This window comes from Solea senegalensis, linkage group LG10 (assembly GCF_019176455.1).
Source record: "Solea senegalensis isolate Sse05_10M linkage group LG10, IFAPA_SoseM_1, whole genome shotgun sequence".
Classification (NCBI taxonomy): Eukaryota; Metazoa; Chordata; class Actinopteri; order Pleuronectiformes; family Soleidae; genus Solea; species Solea senegalensis.
In genome coordinates, this window is record NC_058030.1 from 6,720,836 (window position 1) to 6,745,389 (window position 24,554).

The following is a 24,554-nucleotide window of genomic DNA, read 5'->3' on the forward strand; positions in this document are numbered from 1 at the left end:
GAGCGCTCTTTAATAAGAATGAAGGGTGAACGGTTTGGTTCGGTTCGAGTGCTGCACTTTACATCACGTCTGATGGAGGACAGACGGAAGCGTAACAGCAACGATAGTAAAGTGTGACAGCAGCAAACGAGGTTAAGGAATCCACCCTGCTTCTCTGAAACATGGCTGAGGAGGTAGTGAGACATGGAAACTCATTTTCAAAAGAGAGGTTGCATCTAGTCAAATTCTTCTCGAAGAGATGTGCCCCGGACATTTGAATTCTTTAAATGCTTAGGACGGGGGCATCAATCGTTTCCTTTTGCATCTCCTTCAGCAATGGATACACTGGACCATGCTCTATGAAAGGAAAGGAGATGAAGCCAGTTGAGGTAGATTGATTGTTCAACACAATTTTAATCAGAATGGGTCAATTACTATTAAATGAATTTGCATAATTGTGGTGTTTAGATATACCAGTGATGAAATGTTATTCAGTTCCAACAGCATGCCACTTGTATACAGTATATGGAAATGTATGGTTTTGCTGAAACTAAGAGAGACAGCATTGTGGCTATGCTTTAAATTGTAGTGAGTTAAAGAGGATCTAATGGCTGGACTAGTGTCATAACTCTGTATGGACAAACGCAGTAACCATTAGTGTGTGCCTGTTTTCTGACACGGCTGAAGCGGCTTTTTAAATAATACATCGGTCGCATTTCTACTCATATCGCTTTACTTTTCTTATCCAAACAATGTCAGAGTCGGCACTGTACACACTGGTGCGGCCAAGTTTGCAATCCATTCGACAAACATGTGATTGCCATACAGATGAATAGAATATCTGTTAGTGCTACACTGGGAAAACAACCTGTTTTACTTAATTAATGAGACAATCTTTAAAGAATAAATCAGCACTGCACAGTGCACACTGGTGGACCTTATACAGTAAGTCACCTGAGGAGTCTGAAGCCTGTGAAGCAAACCATTGGACAGATACGCGATCAACAGACAGACATTCCTTGCATTTGTAGATAGAGGACACTACACGACACTACACTACACTACACTACACTGCTAACACACCCTTTTTTGGGCAGCTAATGTACGTGTGACGCCTGTAGGTGGCGCGCTGATCGTCATAAATATAATGCCACAACTTCCAGGTTAGATATCCTGATTGTCCATGTCAAAAACATCACCACAGCAAAAATATATTCTTAAAAAGAGCACACCACTGTTCATTCATATTGAGATATGCTCCAACTGGAGGACGAGGGACAAACATGATTGTTGAAGGGTTCAGTGAGGCTTTGGTTTCTGGCCACTGGATGGACAAAGGTGGGCCTCACTGCACATCTGTCTGTCTTTGGAAGGACAGACAGCAACCTCTTCCCCTAGAGCATAAAAGTACAAATGGGGTTGATAAACCAAATAAATCATGAAAGAGGACATACTGTACCTGTGCCTGAGTTGGTGAACAAGTTAGGTGCAAGTGTGTATTTAATCCAGGATCGATGCGAGCCATATAGTCAGAAAACATGGCTGACCAGGTTGAGGGAAAGAGTGGGAGAGACACAAAGCAGAGCAGAGCAGCACATATTTACTGTGAGGTATTATAGGACAAGGAAGGTCTAATTTCCTAGTTTCCTTAAGATCACAATGACACAGTTGATCTGCAGGACCATTACCTGGACCAGGCTGAGTGCTAGAATCCTCTCTGCCTCCACTGCCTACGTCGCTTCTGCCACTAAACATGGAAAAAATGTCAGTGTTTTCAGTTAATCATCATAGACATTGAGGCACGTACTCCAACACATTTAGAAGTTTCTCCAGTAAAAAAAAAAAAAGCCCCAAAGATTAAATATACTTAGCCAAAATCATAGGTTTATTATTGGTTATTTTGGAGTGAATTAAATAAGGCACATTCACGTCATCTTAACACATTCAAACCAGAAAAAAGTGGAAACTGATTAGGACTTGACGGACATATGTGCTGTTGTTTTTGTTCACGAGGTGTCAAGTTCAGGTTCATTTAAAGCAGTGAACTTCTTTTTCTTCAGAAACGGTCTGCAGTCAAACGCATACAGTGAGATGTGGCAATAATGTGTGAACAGGAAAAACACCAGCAGTGTTGTTGCTTGTTAAATGTCAAATGTTATAGCAACATACTTTTGATCTGAAGCCTCATTTTTGTGGGGCTTTGTACGTATAAACCAAACTACGACTGGCTCGGTATAATTTCAGTCTAAAAAAATAAAAGTGACTAAAGGTTGACGGAAAGCCCATGATATTCCATTAATGGGTTGAATACATGCAGAAACAGTAATGTCATTCTTGAACCTCTATAAAATTCATTCTAACATTCAGGAGAAGTCAACCCTCTCTGAACACAGGACACACATAAATAACATTGAAGTATTCAAATAAAAAGTATGTGGAATAGTATGTTTCTAAAGTGGGAGACAAATTAATTAATGTTTGCGCTCTTATTTAAATCTAACGTGTAGCATTCAAGTAAAAAAAGAAAACAAGTCCAGTGCTCAGATCAGCAATACAGCAAAAAAAAACAACAACATTCAAAACTAAAATAACATAAAAGTCCATCCCTTTTTCTTTTAGTTTAAGCCGAGTGAAAAACAAAGTGCATCACACTGGGTGGGACAAGGAGGAGGAGATACAGGAGCTGTGAACACAAAGCCCTTTTTACAAAGCACAGGTGCTGGATTGTGTTCATGTCACTGCTATACTCACTATGAAATGTTCTTCAGCAGAATCTACTACACGATTATGACAAGACTCGACGCAACGCGGGGAATTATTGTTCGACCAAAGGAACAGGTGGAGGTGTGGAGCAAACACGGGCACATTTAAAAAGAAACTCTTTGATGTTGATTTACAGGGAATAAACTGAGAGGTGGGAAATGAGAAGAATAGTGGCAAAGAATAGTGACTTCCATTTTTTTTTTCTTGGCATTTGCAGTATGTTAGGTCTATATCTATATATCATCGACTCCATGGCTGACTGATGCGCCCAGTTACAGTAAATAAATCAACGATAGGGAGGAAATCTAAGGATGTGTACAACACACTTTTTGCATTTTGTGGGGATTTTTTAAAGAGCCAGTAATCCCAAATTGCAAAAATATTGCGATACTTCCATGCAGCCAATTTCTAAAAATTCAACTTTCCTCTCCACAAACTGTGTTGTGGTATTCCTCCAACTTTTATCACAAAGCGTTAAAATCAAGTTTAATGTGTGAAATGCACATTGCTGATTTATTACAGTATTACTTTGTACTAGTAAAATAGCACCCACACCTGTTATCTGTGTTTCTTATCCTCACACTGTGCCCTCAGTAAGTCACCTACTAAGTTTGAAGCCTGTCAAGAGAACTGTTGGACAGTTGTGTGAATAAGAGACGGACAGGTGGAAGGACAGGCACACAGACAAAACAGATGTTTCTTCAGTTAATAGAGAGAGATATACACAGCATGACTACGCGGTGGAACACGTGGCTAACACACAAGAATGTTGTTGGGGTTCGGGTCTTTTTTTGTGGAGTTTGCATGTTCTTCCTGTGTGTGTGTGTGTGTGTGTGGGGGGGGGTTCCTCCCACAGTACAAAAACAGGCAGAGGTTCTACATTGACTGTGGCTGTGAATGTGAGAGTGAATGGTTGTTCATCTCCCGCCTTTCTCCCTATGTCAGCTGGGATTGGCTCCAGTGACCCCTCATGTGGGGGATAAAGCAGTAATGACAATGAACTCATTAATATTTAGAGTGGTATTTAGAACTGTGTGTGCAGTGTTGCTGTGTCTAACCCTAAATGGACTTTGTGAATCTACATTTCCACACTATCACAGCACTGTGTTATGTCATTACAGTGCTGTTTTTGGCCTGAAGGAATGAGACCGATAATGGCACTACAAGGTGTTGTTGGAAATTAAAACTCATTGAGTGGCTGCAGAAATCTGACAGACCTAAAACAGATGCTGAATGACCAAATACTACCGGTACAGTTTTCTGGTGATACGAGTGAATTGGCCCTTTACACTATTGTAATGTTTTTGTTGCTTGTACAAAGTAAAACCTGTGAAGTCTTTCTGACCAGCAGCTAGTTCAGTCCATGTAACTGTTGGATGGGGGACTGGAAGTCAGTGGGGGGGCGAGTGGCATTGGAGTTCCCATCTTTGCTCTCCGACTGTAACGGCTCGGCATCGACACAGGGTGGCGTCAGGTCGTCAGACGCCTCTGCTAATGTTCCGTTTACAGGCCGCAGGATCTGGTGGTCGGTGTGAGAAGACTCGTCTGACGCGTTTGAAACAGAGAGGCTGGGTAGGTGCGTAGGAGGGGCTTCGAACAAATTGTCAGGGAGTGACAATGCATTAAACGGCGGGGATGGTGAGGTCTCGCTACCGGTGCTACAGGTAGACACATCGGTGGAGTGTGCATCGTGTGCATCGTGTGCATCTGTGGACGTCTGAACGTCCGCTGACAGAGAGTCAGCAGCGGTGTTGATGGCAGGTGAGTCATCGGTCTGACCACTTTCTTTTTCAGTGCATTCACTTGTGTTATAAACTGACGTAGACTCCAGCCGCTCCGACGTGTGTTCACCAGAGTCCAACGTGTGACAGCGTCCGAGGGGCCGCTCTCCCCGCCGGAGCCCGGACCTGATCGCCGCCGAGGGGCTGCTGACCTCTACCGTCTCCCCTCGCCTCAACCTCCTCCTGTCTGGATTCATCTGTGGAGAAGTCAAGTAAACTTTTATATCATTCATATAAATGCTTTAGTGCAACATTATACAGTGTTTAATAAATGTAAACACGTATGTAGAAGCTCTTTAACCAAAATGATATTTCTAATGCTAAAATATAATTGTTATCCATAAATTTTACAGAAAAAAAACAACTAGTAAAGCACTTTATTATTTCGTGATAAAGATGTCAAATTATAGTGATTTACTTGCATTCCTAAAAAGAAAAAATTGTTTTAGTGGTTGAATGTTATGCTTGATTAATTACTCACCTCTCACCTTCAGACCAATAAAATTTTTAGTTTTAAAACAGGTTTTTTAAAGATTTTTTAAAATTGAAATTTTAGCCTAAACTATTACTTTAACGTGGCATTTGTCTTATCTGTTAACAGGATTACATAAAAGAAAAACTGTTTTCCATAAAACTTGGCAGGTGTAAACCAAGGAAGAACCCATAGCTGCTGAGGTGGATACAGAAATTTGTTGCTTCCATTGTGTACATCGACATCTTTATGAATTTCGAATGAAATGTTTAATTATGACAAACACACCAAGCTGTCAGTGAAATCCTTTAATCCGATTATGTGATGTACGGAAAAACGATCAGCATAAACAGATGTTAACACCAGGTCTGAATAGGACAGGCGATATAAGAGAGTGTGTTGGATTTTCTACCTGGTTCAGGGTTGGTGAAAACCTGGGAGGAGGACTAGAGGAGCCTTTCTTCATCTGCTGAATCCTAAATTAAACACATTAACTCAATCACATGAACAATAAAAACCAGGCCGGAAATCTACACCGCTCCACATTACCAAGCAGTCTACCTGCTCATGGACTGAGCCAGTTTCTGTCTCCGGCTGTTGGAGGGATCCTGCAGCCTCAGCCGCTGCACAAATGAATGAGCTGCAGTGACGACGACAGAGAGAGAGACAAAATGATCCAGATTCAAACAAGAGTGCTTAATCTTGGGCAATGAGAGCTTGAAAGAAAAAAAAAAACTAACAAATATCTTGATATTTATTTATATTACCAAGAGCTCCTTTGGGGACAGAGAGGAGTTTGATTGGTTCAGCATCAGGAGAGAGTCCAGAGGCTTTCTGCAGGGCTCTCAGGATCTCAGTGTTCTGCAGAAGAAAAGAACAGTTATTATCTCTCCTCCTGTTATTGTTTTTAATTCTGACTAATTAATTAAGTGAGGGACAATGAGCATCGGGCCAGTCATTATTGTAGATTGAAGCAGGACTTGGTCTTGAATCACCCTGAAGCTTATTACACAGCAACTTATAATACAAATAATTTGAAAATAAGTATTGATCTCAACGTGATTTTTTATTATTTCGAAAACATTGTATTCCAGTGGTTTGCAAAGGTCTTTTGCTCTCTGTGTATTGCTTTTTCTGTGCAAATGTTTTCCCCAGTGCTTTTATCCTGTTCCAAATATACACTAAAAGCAAATAATAAAGTCTGCATACACTTCCTCTTTCAAGTAAACAGAAAGGTGTGTCCAAATTTTGACTGGTAGTGTATGAAGAGTTATATTCCACAGTGTTTCCAATCCAGATGGTTTTATTTGCCAATGAGTCTATGTGGAGAGAGTCATTAGTCTTCTTTCTACAGATTGTTGAGTAGTTCTCTGATTAGAAGCATCCCAGCATCAGCATCTCTTTCTCAACAAGTGGTAGAGGTAATGGTCCCATGTGAATGCCACAGTAGGTTCTTATACACTCTTAAAAACACTTAAAAATGGGAGCGGACTATTGGCTGCAATTGCTGATAATAATTAACCTTACACTGTACACTCTCCCCTGACCCTGTAGTGTAATTTGCAGGATCACCTTGCCACCGAGCTCGTAGGCGCAGTCCAGTGGTGTCCGCTGTCTTTTGTTCCTGAGGCCGGGTGAGGCTCCGCCCCTCAGCAGCAGCTCCACCAACGCCTGGTGTCCACCACGCACCGCCTCGTGGAGAGCCGTGTTCCCATGAAGGTTTGCATGGTTGACCAACGCATTACTCTGCACAGATGGTGAATTTTACATTTAAATTTAAACTAAATTTTAGAATCTTTATGCATCAGTCGTTGACGGCAAATGTAGCTCCTGAATTCTTGTGTGACATCCATACCGCAAGCATGGTTGCAAAGAATCATATAGAAGGCACTTGTAAGAGATTCTGATTTCCTTGGTTACTTCAGTCATTCCACCACTAGAGAATGTTTTTTTTTGGCAGGTCTGCTCTGAGAAAAATATCTCACAACAATCTAACAACGTCAAATAGTCTTTGGTTGTATCTATTTCTAAGAAACCAAATGTGCGTACACTAATCCTGCCTTATGGTCTGCAATTGCACTTGTATCTGGACAAACTGAATGTTGTGTTGTCCTTGTGTAAGAATGAATTTCATGTTTTGTTGTCTTTGATTATTTATGTGTGTGTATGAACATTTTCCTTATGCATAATTGAATGAAATCAGCAGCATTTCTCTTTCCACGTCCACTCACTATTTTCAGGTTTTACTTGGTCCAAGTACCCCAACAATGCTGACCCAGTTTTGATGTTTACCTTAGTGTCCTGATGAAGTGACAGTGTGTTTACCTGTAACAAGATGGTGGCTGTCTCCAGGCTTCCACAGAGACAAGCAAGTATTAGAGGTGTGTTGCCATAGTGATCCTTCTTATTCAGTTTGGCATTGCACTCCAGCAGGAACCTCACCACCTACACACATCAAGGACAGCACGATGAGACTTCAAACATTGTCTCCAAATGATTCTACAAATAATGATGTTGTTAAAGATCAAGGAAATAAAACTCAGACAAAATTTATCAAATATATAATATTTGTGATAGTTCATATTTCTATGTATATATTTCACTGTCACCTCATCAAGAATGTCACAGATGACAAATAAAAGTCTGTTGCTTATAGAGTACGTTACCGTCTGTCTATTACTGTGAATAAATTAAGAAAAAAATACCAAGAACTTCAGCACAAAACACATTAGATTAAGTTAAATCTCTGCCCACACACTCTCAGCACTCACACACTCCTGTCCTGCTCCTACCTGGACATGGCTGTTCTGGCTGGCCAGATGAAGCGGTGTGGCACTCTGGTTGTTGCGGGCGTTGACGTTGGCCCCGTGGCGGATGAGCTGGGTGGCCAACATTGAGTGGCCGTGCAGGGCGGCAACATGGAGCGGCGTGAAGCCGTCAACATTACAGGTGTTGACGCCAAGAGTTCCTGCCTGCAGAGCAGACAGCTGCAAGACACAGACAGGACAAAAACAACAGAAAAAGTAGTAAAACATATTATTATTTCTTGATTAAGACGTCAAGTTATAGTTATTTACTTGCATTCCTGAACAGAACATTTTGTTTTAGTGGTTGAATGTTACGGTTGATTAATTTCTGATTTCTAGGGGAGAACAGTGAGCCGGCTCAAATGTTGGTATAAAAAGGTGAAATCAGTTTTTTATTTGCCAAATAAATAACAATAAAATATATATATTTTTTAACAAGTTTTTGAAAAACTTAAAATATATTGATGTTTTCTCATTTTTATGACAGGTGGTCTAATAAATTTGTTAAACACTGTATTTTTTATTTTATTTTTTTAATTAACAAATGTCATTATGCCTGTTTTCCAGTTTCTCTGTAACTGCTATGACTCTTTATTCACTCGTGAATGGTGATTATTAATGTTCGTTATTGTTGTTTAATTACTCGTGGGTGTCCAGTACAGTTGAATCACATTTAAGTGATGGTGCACTGATGAGCTGACAGACCTTCTGGGTGGGGGCACATTTTGGACACTGACACAGTGGGTGGCAGAGAGGCGCCTCGGACTGAATTTCTCCTTCCTCTTCCTCTTCCTCATCCATCCACTCTAACAGGTAACGGACCTGAAACGGACAGACACGCAGATGAAAGCAGCAGCACCGACCTGCCTCTTGTGTGGACTTGCATCAAACAGCGTGTCCTGATGTAAAATGTGATGCAGCATTGTACACTTTGACCTCACCATCTCTATGTCACCGTCTGCCACAGCACGAAGCAGCTTCTCCACCTGCCAATTGCACAGACACAGTGTCAGAGGAAAGATCAGCCATACAGAGACTAGCCTCTGCCCTTTCTACTTTAGCTTTACAAACACTGGAGGGTAACAACACTACAGTACATAAAAAACCTCACAAATAAGGTTAAAATCTATTGCTTCGCCATTCTCAGTATATGATTTGGAAGTGATTTCCATGCTTGAACAGACTGGGCACAGTAGACCTTTTTCGCAGCAGATATTTCTCAACATGAAATAGTACACACAGGTTTTACCAAAAACATTAGTTATGGCTCTACTCCAGGTTTAAGAGGTCAATCTGTAGAAGCCATTTTTTAGAACACTATTCTTATTTCCCAAGATTTGTTTTAATAAACAACAAATCAAAAACTTTCACTTTTACAGGCAGACAAAAGATAACAAAGAAATATATAAAAATACAGTATCTATGACTCATTTGGAACCAAGTGGAAAGTGAACTGAGCTTGTAACTCGAGGGTTGCTGATTCAAATCCCCACCATTGCCACCCATTGCTCCCTAGGCGCTGCTCCTAATTTTAGGAGAGTTCCTAGTAGATGATGGTTAAAATCATAGATGAATTTCCCTATGGGGATCATTGAAGCAACTATTGTATTACTTTTTAGATGGTGATTTCAGATTTTTAATCGATTCAAGACGATGGTTTGGAGCGTTTCCTACACTTTAACCACGTAACTCCCAGTGTGTGTGTGTGTGTGTGTGTGTGTTTTCCCCGTCACCTCTCTGTGTCGGACTCGTTCTACCTCCGGTTTAGACTCAGAGCCCAGAGAGGAGGTGCTGGAGACGGAGGAGCGATGGCTGCTGCAGTCTGAGGCCAGAGGGGAGCAACTGGGAGACTAAGAGGAGGAGACAGAGGAAAATGTAAAAAACCTTTAAACTATAAATAAATTACAGTGCAAAGGCTTTTGCCTTGTGTGGGAATAACAACGGCCTACTATTTTCAAATTTTTTTTAAAGAGGAAATATAAAAAATATCTTCACAAGAAAACATGTTGCTCAAAGGCCCAGCTTATCAGAATAGCTGAATGATTAAACCGGACATCTCCTGTATGAGTATCTGCATTTCTGTGCGCTGATGTATTTCCATATGTCATAAATCTGTTTGGTCTGAAGGCAATGGACTCTCGTGGGCCCTGACATGTGATAGATCAGACTCACATAAACTCGACTGCCGCTGCGCTGACGGCCGTTCTGAGTGGACTGCAACAACATGAGGATCTGAAGAGAAACAAAAGTGTGAACACACACACATCAGTAACAAACCACCGTCAAGGAGATTGCTGCTGGAGTAAGATGTTTCGGCGATAATTAGTTAAGCTAATCTGACTTCAGATTTAAAAAAGAAGGAACAAGGACTAAACAATCTAAACAAGGACAAAAAAAATCTCAAGCACAGAAAAAACTGAACAAATCAATAAATGTCACCTTTAAAACAGCAAACAGACACAGCTTAGAAGCTTTAAGGATAACAGAGGTATATTCATCAAACAATTATAATACAAAAATAAATATGGCTTGACTTGACTGTGTTCTTTCACTGACCTTGGAGTTGAGCGCACACTGAAACGGTGAGTCTTTGCTCTTGTTGAGGATGTTGGTGCTCGCACCGTTCTCCAGCAGCACCTGGATGATTCCCTCGTAGCCCCACCGCGCTGCCATGTGCAGCGCCGTGTCTCCTTTATCGTTCTGCAGGTCTAGGCGGCACACTTGCAGGTCATAGTAGACCAACGCCTTCACACACTTAACACACAACAAAGAAGAAAAAGCACCCGTCAATCACGTTCACATTTTAAGATAGAAGTAAAAACTTTTTCCACATTATTTTGTAACTTGTGTGCTACAAAGAGAATACGCTGGAAATCTACAGATTTAAGAAGCTATGACTAATCAAGCGTTAGTTGAATTGTGCATTTACCTTTTATCTCCTCAGGACTCATTTTATTCAAGTTCAACAATGATGGATAAATCAAATTGAAAGGCCGGGCTGAATGAGAGGCTGTGTTTGACTTACGTCCTCATGTCCATACATGCAGGCGAGGTGCAGCGGTGTACTGCCGTTGTTGTCCTGAGCATCTGTGTTGGCCTTGTAGTGCAGCAGCAGCAGCTAGGAGGGTGAGGAGGTCATTTGTTTTTATGAATCCTCATTGTATTTTAGAAGGTTTGTGACTAAACTCTTGATCGACAGCTATAATAATAAATCATACTGCACCTGATGCAACAGTAATACCATCTTGTATGTGTGTGTAATTGTGTTTTTAACCTCTTTAGGACATTTTCTGGCACAAACACTAACCTTGTCAGTCACAAATGTGTTCCTAATGAGGCAAAACCTAATTTCTGAGGAACTGGTTAAGTTTTGGGCTAAGATTCAAAAGTAAAAGTAAGGTTAAACTGGTTATGGTAACTTGCAACTATGAAGTCTTTTGCACACAGGGTACCGATCTTAACCACTGAGCCACTCCACTCCACATCTATCTATGAATAGATGTGAAAACCTGTGTGTGTGTATTCGTTAACTCTTCGGGACTTTTTCTAGCATAACCAAAACCTGGTCCTAATAAAGGCAGACGCTAATTTCTGGTGGTAACGTTGGTGGTAAGGCGAGGGTAAGCATTAACTGGTTGTGGTTAGGGATAACGCTTTGTTTAGGCTTTCCAAATGAATGGAAGTCAAAGCAGGATAGCTGCGTGAACCTGAGTGTAAGGTGTCATTACCGTGACTCCCTGGTATCCCCGTTGGCAGGCCAGGTGCAGCGGTGTGAGAGCGTGGTAATCTGTGGCGTTGACTGTCGCTCCTTTGGAAACCAGCAGGTCTATCAGGTGGGCCTGGCCTGCCACACACACACGCACATAAATTAGGGCTGAGATTATTAATGAAGCTCTTTTTTTAATCCATCTGCACACATTAGCAGCTGCTCACCACAGATAGCAGCAGCGTGGAGTGGAGTGTAACCTCGATCATCTCTGGAGAACGGCGTGATGATGGAGGGGTCGTTCAGCCGCCTGCAACAGAAAGACACAAACGAGGTAAAAGAGGTAATCTCAGTGCTCGGATAGATAAACATCAGAACTAGTGAGACGATTAACTATTTTATTGCAAAGTATTATAAAAGCCTCTCTCAATAAGTTGATCGTGGTAAATGATTACTTATATTTCACACTATGAGGGAATTAAAAACCAAGCACCAACATACAGGCCTAGTAATTTATTCTAAACTACCAAAATGTGAAGGTGTCGTTCAGGACCTTGAGGTTTAAAATAACCTTGTTTAAATTTTGTTTTTTTGTTTTTTTTGTTTAGAATGTCATAATTCCCATTAGGATAAATATAACAGGACATTTTCATATTGTCCCAGGTGTGTCTGAAACTCACTACTCTACTCATGTCATATATTGCAATGCAAATGTCCCCTTTGGGCTTTTGAAGATGGTTCATTAAGAAAATGATCATAAGTGTTGTAGGAAGGAAAAAAGAGATAGTAAAAAAAAATTAAGGAGGTGCATGATGCTGACCCAGACAGCTGGAGGTCGCAGAGGTCACAGGAGCAGAGGGGGTGACACATTCGGACATCCTCGTCGCTCTCTCCTTCACACAGCAGTCGTTCAACCTCCACCTCATTCCCATTTGCTATGTGCTATATCACACAAACACACACACACAGAAAGACAAGAAAATAATATGATATCAAATTGATATTCCTGTAAATTGTACCTCCAACAGTGACTCTTAAAACTTCAAATCACATTGTTTTGCATTGCAAATACAGCATATAACTCCCATCATACTGGTGGAAGGCGAGCAGAAAATACATTTTGGTAAACTAGTTTCAAGCCTCCAATGGGCCGAGTTCCACAGAGAGATGATTCAATTCCCAGCTGCTCACCTCAAACAGACAGTGGATGGGTGTGGAAGCGCTCTGCGACAACGACCTCATTCTGTCTTTGAACAAGGCTTTGTCGTTCAGCTCACCCGAGCCCTGCACACACACAGAAACAAAATCATCATTCTGTACTGTATGAAATAATGCTGAGATATAGCAAGTGTGTGTGTGTGTTGGTGAACATCCTACGGAGTGCGTGTCGTTCAGCTTTCCCAGGTTGATGTATTCCACCGCTGCCTCAAACGTGCTCAGGCAGTAACTGAGCTCGTCTTTACTGGAGTGGCTAAAGCAGAAGTTCCTGATGTAGCTCAGGTTGGCCATCCTGGAGAAAGACAACAAGGTCAACACATTCCCTCTAGTTACCGTCCCCTGTTAGGCTAATCTCTGAAGTTAATTTTCCTCTCATCAATCAAAAATTATTTATTATAACAATAGTATTGGGTTAGGGTTTCTCAGGTCCTGCCAAGGGGTCTCTACTCCTAGTTTAGGAACCACTGGTTTATATAAAGGTCTTACAGCTAACAAACTGGGCATTGTTTTGTTTTTTCATTTATGCTTCTACAGTATATTCAATATTGTTTCTCATTTTCCCCACATGAGGCAAACACGAGTGAAGGTCACAAAGTCCACATAGTATATGTATAGCTGTATACAAAACATATAGTTTTCCCCCACAACCTGCAAGGCCAAAGTAACTCTTTCTCACAGCTCACCAGTTAGGGATTTCTGTCTTCACCAGCAGGTAGAGGATGACAGAGAGCAGGTCATCTGCACTTACAGCCTCAATACTGACTGCAGAGGAAGATACACATTCTGTGAGGTTGAGCACATAACAGGAGAAACTCACAAAAACATCAGTCTTAAATGGCAAAGTCTTCCTTCTTTCATCCTGCCATGTCGCTCCCTCATGCTGTACGACAGCTTGTTCAAGCCAAATGACTAAATTGGCCTCTTGAAAAAGCTCTATTAGAAGCGGATTGCACCACTCTGAAGACTGACAGCAGTGTTGTTGTTGGCCAATAAGCTTGGGTTTCCAAAGAAAACTGGATAAACACATTAAAGGCTGACTGAGCACGTATTGTCCTGTGTACTGATCTCATTTCAGGTGTAACCGTAATACTGATGGCAACAAGTATGTGTGTGAATTGGTAAGAATTAATGACATCTAATGGTGAAAGTGCAGCATACCACACACAGCATACTTCACATACCAGAAAAGATGTAAACCCTCTTCCATAACTTTCTCCCACTCCACTGTTTCTCTTCTTTGTTAGATCATGCATCAGTCTTTGAGTCATTCACTATTGTGTGCATAGTAAAGTCCCTCATTAAGTCTAGCAAGGGGTTATTCTACAGCTACAGAAACCAAACCATTTTTACTTTAAAGAAATGCTACACACACACACACACACACACACACACACACAAAATGTTCATACTTGTAATCAGTAAATTGGTACCAGTAATTGAATGAAAATGAATCAAACAGATGGACATAAATGTCATTTTGTTTGAGTTATAGCTACATTAATTGTTTTTGTCTACTGATTTTAGGTTATTTGAAGAAATGTTTCAGACAAAACAGATTTGATTCATTGCAAGATGCAACTGTGCCTGTGGTGGATCACTTTAATGGTGATTGAGTAATGTTCCTCTGCTTGGCTGAACTCACAGTCCCCCATGTGATCACTCTGTCTGCTCCTATTTCAGTGTTTATGTGTGCCAAATGTAAGCTATGAAAACAGATGTCGAACACAGAGTTAACAGTACTAAACTAAGAATTAAACACAACACATTGCGTACCGGTGCGTCTGGGGGTCTGGGTTGCGATCACTGTGACCCTGCGCAGGCAGAGCAGTTTGAGGAGAGGGGACGTCTGCTGGTTGAGCTGACTCAGCTCTCTCTTTGCCCGTGACAAGTTTATACTGCAGGGACACAGAAGCAGCACAGGTTAGAGCTGAGAAACTTGAATCGAAAGAGTCACAGCATGAACATGTATCTGTTTCAAGCGTTTAAATTCTACCTGACAACACATATTTAATGGAGACAAAACTGACCAAAGTTTGGGATGTGAAAACAATCACTGAAAACAGGAAGTGGCAGACAGGATGCAGATCAACACAGTTCTGCTCTGGATGTATCTTTAACTTGATTAGAAGGTTGATGGAGATGGAGATGGGGTACATTGGTTGGTGATTAATTGCCAACTATTTTGACAGTCAATTAGTTGAAGTAATTTAAAAAAAACAAAACATGCAAGGACATCATCATGTTGAGGTTTGGAAAATAAGGATTTAAACATTTTTCACCAGTGTCTGAACTTTAAATGGTCCGAACAACTTATTAAGTGAGAAAATAATTGACACAATCCATTTTGTATCTGATTTGTTCTTAACAGTAACCTGTTGAACTGACCTGAATTCAGGTTTGACTCCCAGGTCTTTCTGCTGCAGCTCCTGCAGACTCCTGGTGGTTTTGTTGAAGGCAGCATCCTGTTTGACAAGCAGAAGAACAAATGTTGGAGCACTTCAATCATCATCACATATTTTTTAAATATGTTATTATCATCCATCCATCCTCTTTTGCTTAACCTAGGTTGGGTCATGGAGACAGTAGGCTGAGCAAGGACCTCCTCCAAGTAGGCCACGAGGAGTCCTAACTCCCATATATGCCTTATTCGTTTGGTCATTGCTGTGATCTCATGACCCAAACCCTTTTCCTTATCATTATGAAAACCAATGACATGAGTTTCCACTACATCTTTGATTGCATAACAGGACCATTTAATCACAGAAACATATGACAAAAAGGAAGGAACATAACAACACCCCTCTGATGATGTTTCATGCAATCTTGTGATGTTTTATGCTTTGGTAATTTGATTTACTGTCTATATTTAAACTGTTGCATTCAGATCTGAGGGTTAAGGTTAGGCAGCAAGTGATGGAGGAGTGGTAGAGCAGTGAGATGTCAGACCTACCTGGCTGGCTTCAAGCATTCCCACAAAGTTAAAGATTAAATCATGGATACCATGATGAACATACATCTGGGGAATAACAGGGAGAAACAACAGAGAACATTTCAGTGAACAACATTTGCACAGTGACAGTGATATCACACATGATACTGAGGAGGCATAACTTTAACTACGCTCACAGCATTTAGAGAATTGGGTTGGAGTGGCTCAGTGGTTAAGACCGGTACCCTGTGTGCGAAAGACATCTAGGTCGCAATGGTCGCAAGTTCGACTCCACCCCAGGCTGATTGTACTCAATTCCATTGTAAGTCGCTTTGGATAAAAGCATCTGCTAAATTACATGTAATGTATTGTTTCATCGAGTTTCTAGTTAATTTGTTAAATTTTTGTATTTCTGGACGTTTTTGGGCGAAATAAATCCCTTTAGATCAAAATATAATCCTCAGGGTTTTTTTGTCATTTTGTTTGTACCACAGCCATTTCACTACTGTACTACTTTCACTACTTCTTTTTCACTCTGAGAAATACAAGAATGCCCATTAACTTGCAGACACATACTTCCTCAGAAGTCGATACTTTCATTTTCATGCTTGATCATATGAGTACATTTATAGCTCGTCTGCAGGTGACAGTTTCAATTAGTCACATGTTTTTCTCCTTAAACTTAACACAGACTAAAAAACAAGCAAATTTACCTCAACAGCCTGCTTGAGTAGAGTCATCTGAAGCTCCTGCTTTGTCAGAAGCTTCTGTGAAAGAAAAAAAAACAAATGATCAACATCTATCAATGTACACACATGTGATACAACTCCTGTGATTAGGCAGGAGCTGATTTACATGTATTCTACTGCTGCTTGTCTCGGGCTTTAAGAGAAAGGTCATTCAGAGGATTTAGCGTGTGATGAACACACAAAGCTCTCAGAGAACCCCCGAGGAGTTTTCTCATACACACTAATTTGATACATCTAAGCTCATGAATAACTCCTATTTGTCATGTGGTGAAAAAAATTACTATAATGTGGCTCACATTAAATGGTTGTCAAATGCAGCACATGATAAAGCACTGGTGTGTGTGTGTGTCCTGCGTTAGTAGCTCATATGAAACCAAACCAAACCTTCTAGAAGTGTAGTCTTTGAGAGTAGTAGAGCTGAGCATGTACAGGAATGAGTGAGATTTCTCAATTGGCATGAAGAGAAAGAACCAGTTTGAGTTAAAGGTAAATAAGTGAAGAAAACGTGTGAAATAGGTTGGACCAGCTGTTAAAGTAAAAAAAACTAGCAGATGATGGATGTTCTGCAAAATCTCCACAAGTTCAGGTTTACATGTATATCTGCCAAATCTTTTACAGAGGGAGAAATCCATCAACAAAGATCCTTTGATTCCATGAGAAGGTGAGTCACCCACTTAATTCACATAAACTGAGACAGACGATACACAATCTGTCTTGTATCAGTCACTTGTGCTGGTACCATCACTGATCAGCTGGATTCTTTTTTCTAAACACTGACACTAAAACAACTCTTATAACTTTGTCTAAAGCTTCAAGAAAACCATAGTCTCTCTCCTGACCAGTGCAAGATGATTGTGAGATATTAAGGGTTTCAAAGGACACCAATGAGACATGTCCTCTGAAAGAAAGAAGGTTTCCAGGAACCTGAACTTGGACAGTCTACTTCTTAGGTTCTCACAACATCACACTTTCCGTGATCTTCAGCCATCTGAGCCAACGGGAAGGTTTTTACTCACCAGGCGAGAGTCTCTCAGCAGACACTGAAGACATTTAGTGTAGAGACCATTTACCGAGTCCTGAGCAGAAAAAAACACAACTTGTACTGTTGTCACAACTATCTGTATTATAAAGACAGTTATATATTATAAAAAAACATTTGAAGAAACTAATCTAAAACAGACAAAAACAAGCTGAGGAGGAAGAAGGAAGGAAGGAGGTGAGCAGATAAAATGATGGGGGTGAGGATCTAGGATGTCATCATACTATGTGGTGTCGGAGTCCCTTCCTCTCCTGCTCCTTAAACGCCTGACAGAAGCTGAGGATGAACTTGTCCAGTTTCTGCGCATGGCTGCCCAGGAACTCCCTGACATCCTCCACGTTTTTCAGGCAGTAAGGGTGCGGCTGGCTGAACTCAGCAGGGCTTGTGTCTACCTCGACTGGACGCGAGATGCATAAGATGCTGTAGCTCTGCTCTTGATCATTGTAGAAGGTTTCCTCAAACAAAATGGACACCGACACCGGAGCTGGGAAGCCGGATCCAAGCAGGACCTGCCTGTCCTGAATCCTGACCTCCTAAAATATACAAGGAGAGTATCAGATAGAGTTTTTACTCTCTCAAATTTACAATTCAGCAAAATAAGTATTCAAATCATCATCAGAGCAGCCGGCATGTATCTGTGTGTGGTGGAGCTGGGGAGAAGCGTGGGGGAAAATCTAGGTCAAATCAGGATTGCAGTGTTGTGGTAATTACTCAACGGTCCACAAGGGGGCAATAGTGGTTCTGCACTGGAACTTTAGTTTAAAATTTTGAAATTAACATTTGAATAATATAAAAAAAAGACTCAAATGTTTTCACTTTTATAAAAAAAAAACAAGCACAAGTTCATTTTTTAAATTACCTTGAAAGCTTGCAGTGTTTCTACTGAGACAGGTTTATGAACGGACAGTGGAGAGCGCCAGTCTCTTTCATTATAAGTGAATCTAACCCCCTCACCAGACACCAATCAATAATTTTATTAGTCACAGCTCTGACAAGACAAAATGTGAAGCAGACCTTTGTTTGTAATAGACTCCTTGAAGCAGCTGATAGAGTTTTGATACCATAATGTGTTTCATACTGCATTTGTCAAAGAAATGATTTGCTTCTGATCTTTTGGACAAAGTAGTTGGACCAGACAGGAAACAAACCTTTCCATCCACAGCCTGGTATCCGTTCTCCACCGGCTGTAGTACATAGCTGTCAAACTGAGAGTCTGAGTAGCCACCATTGGTCAAACTTCCACAACAGGGAACAAGGACCTGTAAAGTATTGTAAAATGAAAGGAAATTGAGTCGTCAACAAAACCCTGATTTGATTTATGCAAAACTAAACAAAACTTCTTTTTTTATTTTTAAATATAGTTGTGCGATATTGTGCCGTACAATGTGTAGCGTACACCTACTCTGCTGTATGTTGCGATTTGTACAACTGATTTTCCAGGTAAGCAGTCTGTCTGGAAATGGGAAATACAAGCTAAAATCTAATTGGATGTATTTTCCTGTATTCTACTGATATTTGCACAGTGCTCAGGTCATTCAAGTACCCAGACGAGTCTTGAGAAGTCAGCGTTGACAGACGACATGCTTTCAAATTGATTTTGCAGATATTTAAGGTTACATTACATTTCAGGTAATTTCTGTCACAGGCTGAGCTTTGTGTGCCATCAGAGAGCTGAGGAAGAATCTAACAGAATGCCTGCCAAGTTGTTAGCATACAAAGTTTCTTACTAGAACATACACAGCACCGTGCCAATGAATACAACTCATCTCCTCCATCATCAGCTAAATCAGCTTATCTGAGTGCATGATGGGAATCCTAGACATACATTGTTGATAAGAGGAGACAAAAGGTGCGACTCACAATGCCGTGGAGCTCTGCCACTTGGCTGCAGAGATCTGGCCTCTGCTTCTCCAACGCCAAGTAGAAAGGATTCCTCAGGATGTTCTCATCATATACAGCCATAAGGAGCTGGATGTCAAGATCCTAGAGAAAAGGCCAGAGGAGAGAATGTTGACAGATTATAATTACAATAACCAACCAAGACCTCAAATGGTGGTGTTTGGGAGGAGAGGTGATTGAAAGTTACATTCTCAAACCAATTTGTTCTCCTGATTGTAAGAGAAAAACTTAATATTCAGCCTTCTCTAAAATTAGCTGATTATATTCCTAAGCACAAAACTCAACAACTCAGGACGGTGCCATCTGCAACTCTCTAATCACCAAGGCATCAGTGAAGCACTGGCACCAGTCATTTATCTACAAAATGTGCTTCTTTATGTTTTGGCTGTGTCTGGCCTGACTGGGACAGAGGACTCAACTGTGCAGTCCTCTGTGTCTTGAATATTGAGGTTGGTGATACAAATAAAATTCTATGTATGTTCAATCATTTAAAAATGGTCCACAAAAGGATATTTTGAAAACTGAAAATGCCTCTTAAAGACAAAAGCACCCTCCATCCATGCTGAACTATAAGTAGGTTGTAATGAATAAATGATGACAGTGATATGCTGTTTCCACAAAAAGGTATGTGGGAAAACCTGCATCAAGAATTGAGTTATAGCCATTCAGCTGATGTCTGAGAGAAAAACAAAGCCCCAAAACAGATCTTGTGATTCTTTCATGTCTCAAAAACAAAATGATACTCTTGATTAACCAATTAGATCAAATCAGCTGCTAAAAAAAGAGACTAACAGAACAAAATAAAATTCCTATTTTAGACATTTCCGAGTGTTTTGCTCAGATAGGCATTATTTTTCCTTTCCTTTTCAGATTATTTTGAAGTTATAGTTTCTTGCATGGCAAAATCTCCTTCTTTAACTTCTTTAAAGTGTGGAAAACTACAACTACAACTGTCCCTTTCCATGCAGTGACCCAAACCAAACCTGGATGTGATCACTTACCAACTTTCTAACCACAAACACTGTTTGTGTTCAAGTAAAATCAACTGATCATTTGAATCATTTCCAAGCAAAACTAAGAAACATTGGCTTGCTTAATTCTTTACTCTTTGGGTTTGGGACTGTTAATTGAACAGAGGACATTTGACATCAGATTCTGACGGAGTGGAAACTGTGATGTCATCCACATATCAGCCATTCTGAGACATTTTATTATTTTCTGATGCCTGGTGCTGGAGGCAGAGTTAAGGGTTTTCTGAGTGAGTGATCCGTCACCAATCACTGCTGTCACCACTCTCTTCCCATTTAAAAATCCCAATATGTTTTTGAATACGTACCCTGATATTCGATCTGTCATCACTCTCTAATGACTACTTAACTCACAAGACCAAGCAGCAGACCTGGAACACTCTCCCCAAACACATGCTAGAATACACTGACCTCACCACATTCAAAATTTTCTTCAAATCCCACCTCTTAGAAGTGCTTTTTTATTTACAAAATGCTAGACATTTTATCTGTGAGCATAAGAAAATGCATGTCTTTTCTTACCTATGTTATTTAATGTCTGTTCATAAACTGTGCCCTTTAAAAGTATAAGAAAATGTTTAAAAGGTATTATTTTGTCAATTAATTGATGGCAGAACACTTCAAATGACAGCAACCAAAGATATTCAGTTTACCCTCAGAGAAGCAAGAAAACCAGAAGATATTCATATTTCAGAAGCTGAAAGCAGTTAAGTAGTTTCCATTTTATAGAAACCCACTACAACCAATCATTCAATTATCAAAACAAATCAATACATTTTAGTAGTTTAATTGAGTAAAGCATTAAGCATCGCAGCCCTACTACTCTCCCTGTGACCTAACAGCCAAAAACAGCTACTGAAATGTCTGAAATGTAGATCGATCCAACCAGCCGTCTGCTCCTTTGCCCCTTCATGCATGTTGCTCAAGAGAAATGATCAACACTGGACGATCACAACACTCCACAGGTTTACTGCTCACCTCATCCCTCTGCTCAGTCATCAGATTCATTCTCCCTCAGCTCCAGCAGAGACTAAACTGTAGTTCAGTAGATTAGAGACGGACCACCCAGCCGACTGAGCGGCCTCATGACAGGCAGCTCAGCTGGGATGAAGCTTCAAGGAATGAGTCACGTGACCCTCATGGTCCTTGTGACCACCAAGGCTCGAAATTGTTCACGTATTCAGTGGTGTAAAAGAATGTCCGTCCCTTCGGGCCAAAGACATACACTTCATTACAATACACACAGAGATTATGGTCATTCAGCTAGTATCTAATTATGTGTGCATAGGAGAACACACGCTGAATGGAAACCAAGTGTAGTTTGATTTTCATTTTCATTTTAAGATAGTATTGTTAAATAAATACCTGACAGAGAAACCAGGACATCTAACAACTTATTCAAAATCTTGTATTTTATGTATGGAACAATATATCAATAAAATGTAACAAATTATATAATAAAAGTTTCCATCCATTTTCTACCACTCATCGTTCTTTAATCTGTCAATAATTTTCTCCATTACTTGATTTTAAGGTGTCGGATAATGGTGAAATGTGTATCCAAAACCTGAAATGTTGTGTTTTCACCACAAACAAAATATTGTGCTTACATACAGGGACAACATAACTACAACATGAACTGAAACCAAGCAGCTTGCATTTATTGTGTTTTGTCTATGCTACTGCATGTATAAATGACATTGTAGTAGTATAAACATGTCATAACCGATTCAGAACTGTCCTGTCTAAACCTATAAATTGATACAACTGTTATTCATCTGCTTGTGTTCTCTCTCGTGTCTCTACCTCGCCTCCCTCTAACCCCAACCGTTCGAGGCAGATGCTGAACATTTTTTAAGTCTGGTTCTGTCAGAGATTTTTTTTCTCTCCAATGATGCCTAGTGTTTGCTCATTGTATGAACTGATGGGTTTATCTTCTCTATACAATATTTAAAGGTTTCTGCCTTATTATGTACAGTGCCTTGAGATAATGTAAGGTTTTGATTTGGCACTATACAAATACAATAAACCACACTGAATTGATTATCATGTACTTTCACACAGCAATACATGAATGTATCATTAAGGATAATGTCTATAAAAAGTTCAAACCACAAAAGCAATTCAAGGGACAATGTGTTGATATCTGTTAGACTAATACTGTAAATACTGTAAGGATGCAAAGCAACAAACTGCTACAGAGCAGTTTAACCTTATCCTTAAAAACTATATGACATATATACACATATATATATATATATATATATATATATATATATATATATATATATATATATATATATATATATATATATACATACACATATACATATACATATATACACACACACACACACACACAAATAAAAATCCCAATCTTAAATTGTGACCGAAACAACCTACCATATGATGAAGCAAAGTACACTGAGCAGATGGCAGAGGAGATCAGATGAGCGGGGGAATGAAAGACAACACCACTACTGTCTCCTTACTTCATCAGATCAATACCAATTTCTCAGGAGCTCAAGCCTGAAGACCACTGCAAATAGGATTTGTGGCTAAAAAGTAACCATCACATCACACACTGAACACATGATGCAGCCTGACCATACAGACAGAAACTATCCAGATCTCTTCTGAGTAAAACCGAGAAGTGGGAAGACAAAAAAACCTTACCAGCCACCTTTGACCTATATTAACTTGACATCATCCCATCCTGTTTCTCAGGATCAAGCAATCAGTTGGGAAACAGCAGCAAAGTGCACGACTTCAAAGAGAAATCTAAAGTAAATTGACCTTTAACAGCTGACACGTGAAGTTAGACAAGAGACAAGAATGGGGCTTTTCAAAATAAAATTATTGTCAATTGTTTGCAACATCATAACTTATCAATGTTTTTGCTGTGAATAAAACCAATATAAGCCGTTAGAATAATATAGGCGACACTCGCTTGTTTTTCAGGCAAAATATTTTGCTCTAAATGTATTTGTTTCCAATGCAGCTAGAAAATTCAAGACAAACTCCATTTTGTTACCTCGTGATTGGTTTGAGAATATTAGTATTTCTTTTTTAATCATCATTTAAAGCGATGTCTCCATAGTGTGTGTTCATGGCAGGTGACTAATGTATATGCGAGGGGTTGTTTTTTGCTAAACATAAAGCTAACCTACGCCAGTTGCTCACAAACCGCTGTAAATCCTGATGTTACACTCGATTTCAGAGCTGAGTAATGGAAGGTTAACGATCAAATATGCTTGCATTCTATAGCGACAAAAACAGCAACATCGTTTTAAACCAGGCAAGAATCGTGAATATGGCTGTAGATCTGCAGTTAGCATTAGCACTCCTGGCAACCGAGGTCGCACGTCACATATAACTTTAGCTTGTTTACATGTTAGCATGGTCAACAGGAACAATGGTTCGTAAAGATGGACGCTTTACCTCTTATCAGTAGGTCTCTCAGCTCATCTAGGCTTTGGCATGGCAATGAGGAGCGGCCACGGCAGCCTGTCAGGAGCTGTTTACTCGGATCATCTGGCTAAATAAACAGCTGCGGCAATCACCACCTTAGCCTTTAGTCACCGCCGGGTTGCCAGACCTCATAGACGAAACACGTAACACGTAAACTGAGCCATCAAAGGTGCTTGTGCCTGCGTGGGGTTGAGTTAAATGTTTCCAAGTCACGTGCCAAACTGTTAAAATAATGTTATAAGACTATTTGATGATCATTATACATAATTACACTTCAGAACATATTGACTGCTTAACTCTAAGTGACCCAAATGTATCAATAACACCTGTTTCACACTGCCCTCTACAGGTCAATAACTACAAATCTGGTCTGGTCAGGAGGCGGCCAGTCATTTGAATAATAGTACAACTTTTTTGGAGAAAGAAAGAAACTGTATAGTAGATGTGGGCATTGTGAGCTTAAACTTGTAAGGTTAAAGCTGTAAGGATGCAAAGAAGCAACAAACCCTGCTACAGAGCAGTTTAATATATATATAAATATATATATATATAAATATAGAAGTGTTATATTATCGAACAATGCATAGTTCACAATAAAACTTATTTATGATACAACATTAATCTATTAATAATACTTGGAGAAATAATTGTAACTTGATATTGATTAGAGGGCCACAAAAAATCAATTACATGGACGCAAGTTTGAAACATCT

At 40.1% G+C, this 24,554-nt stretch overlaps 1 protein-coding gene across 2 annotated transcripts; it reads right to left on the reverse strand.

Annotated features, from left to right (window-relative positions):
* Positions 1-1,841: 1,841 nt before the first annotated feature.
* Positions 1,842-24,125, reverse strand: ankrd27 (ankyrin repeat domain 27 (VPS9 domain)). 2 transcript variants are annotated; one of them, XM_044036896.1, is made up of 28 exons: positions 23,812-24,125; positions 19,304-19,426; positions 18,592-18,702; positions 17,668-17,976; positions 17,421-17,480; positions 16,369-16,422; positions 15,677-15,742; positions 15,112-15,188; positions 14,500-14,621; positions 13,410-13,488; positions 12,886-13,018; positions 12,700-12,792; positions 12,329-12,450; positions 11,736-11,818; positions 11,531-11,646; positions 10,828-10,920; positions 10,359-10,556; positions 9,975-10,034; positions 9,536-9,652; positions 8,744-8,788; positions 8,508-8,624; positions 7,788-7,982; positions 7,321-7,440; positions 6,568-6,741; positions 5,763-5,856; positions 5,557-5,635; positions 5,408-5,471; positions 1,842-4,720 (listed from the first exon to the last, which is right to left on the reverse strand). In XM_044036896.1, exons 2-28 carry the CDS (start codon positions 19,403-19,405, stop codon positions 4,094-4,096), a joined length of 3,510 nt encoding a protein of 1,169 aa, XP_043892831.1. In that variant the 5' UTR covers positions 19,406-19,426; positions 23,812-24,125; the 3' UTR covers positions 1,842-4,093. The 2 variants fall into 2 exon arrangements, with proteins under 2 accessions (XP_043892831.1, XP_043892830.1); XM_044036895.1 differs by lacking the exon at positions 23,812-24,125 and adding an exon at positions 21,349-21,629.
* Positions 24,126-24,554: the final 429 nt, after the last annotated feature.

Excerpts from the sequence above, each read along its gene's own strand:
- ankrd27 (XM_044036895.1), bottom strand. The coding sequence starts at position 21,378 with ATGAATCTGATGACTGAGCAGAGGGATGAG. Across the intron at positions 18,703-19,303 it reads TGGCAGAGCTCCACGGCATT|GTCCTTGTTCCCTGTTGTGG; the intron begins GTGAGTCGCACC and ends AATACTTTACAG. Across the intron at positions 11,647-11,735 it reads CCACGCTGCTGCTATCTGTG|GCCAGGCCCACCTGATAGAC; the intron begins GTGAGCAGCTGC and ends TGTGTGTGGCAG.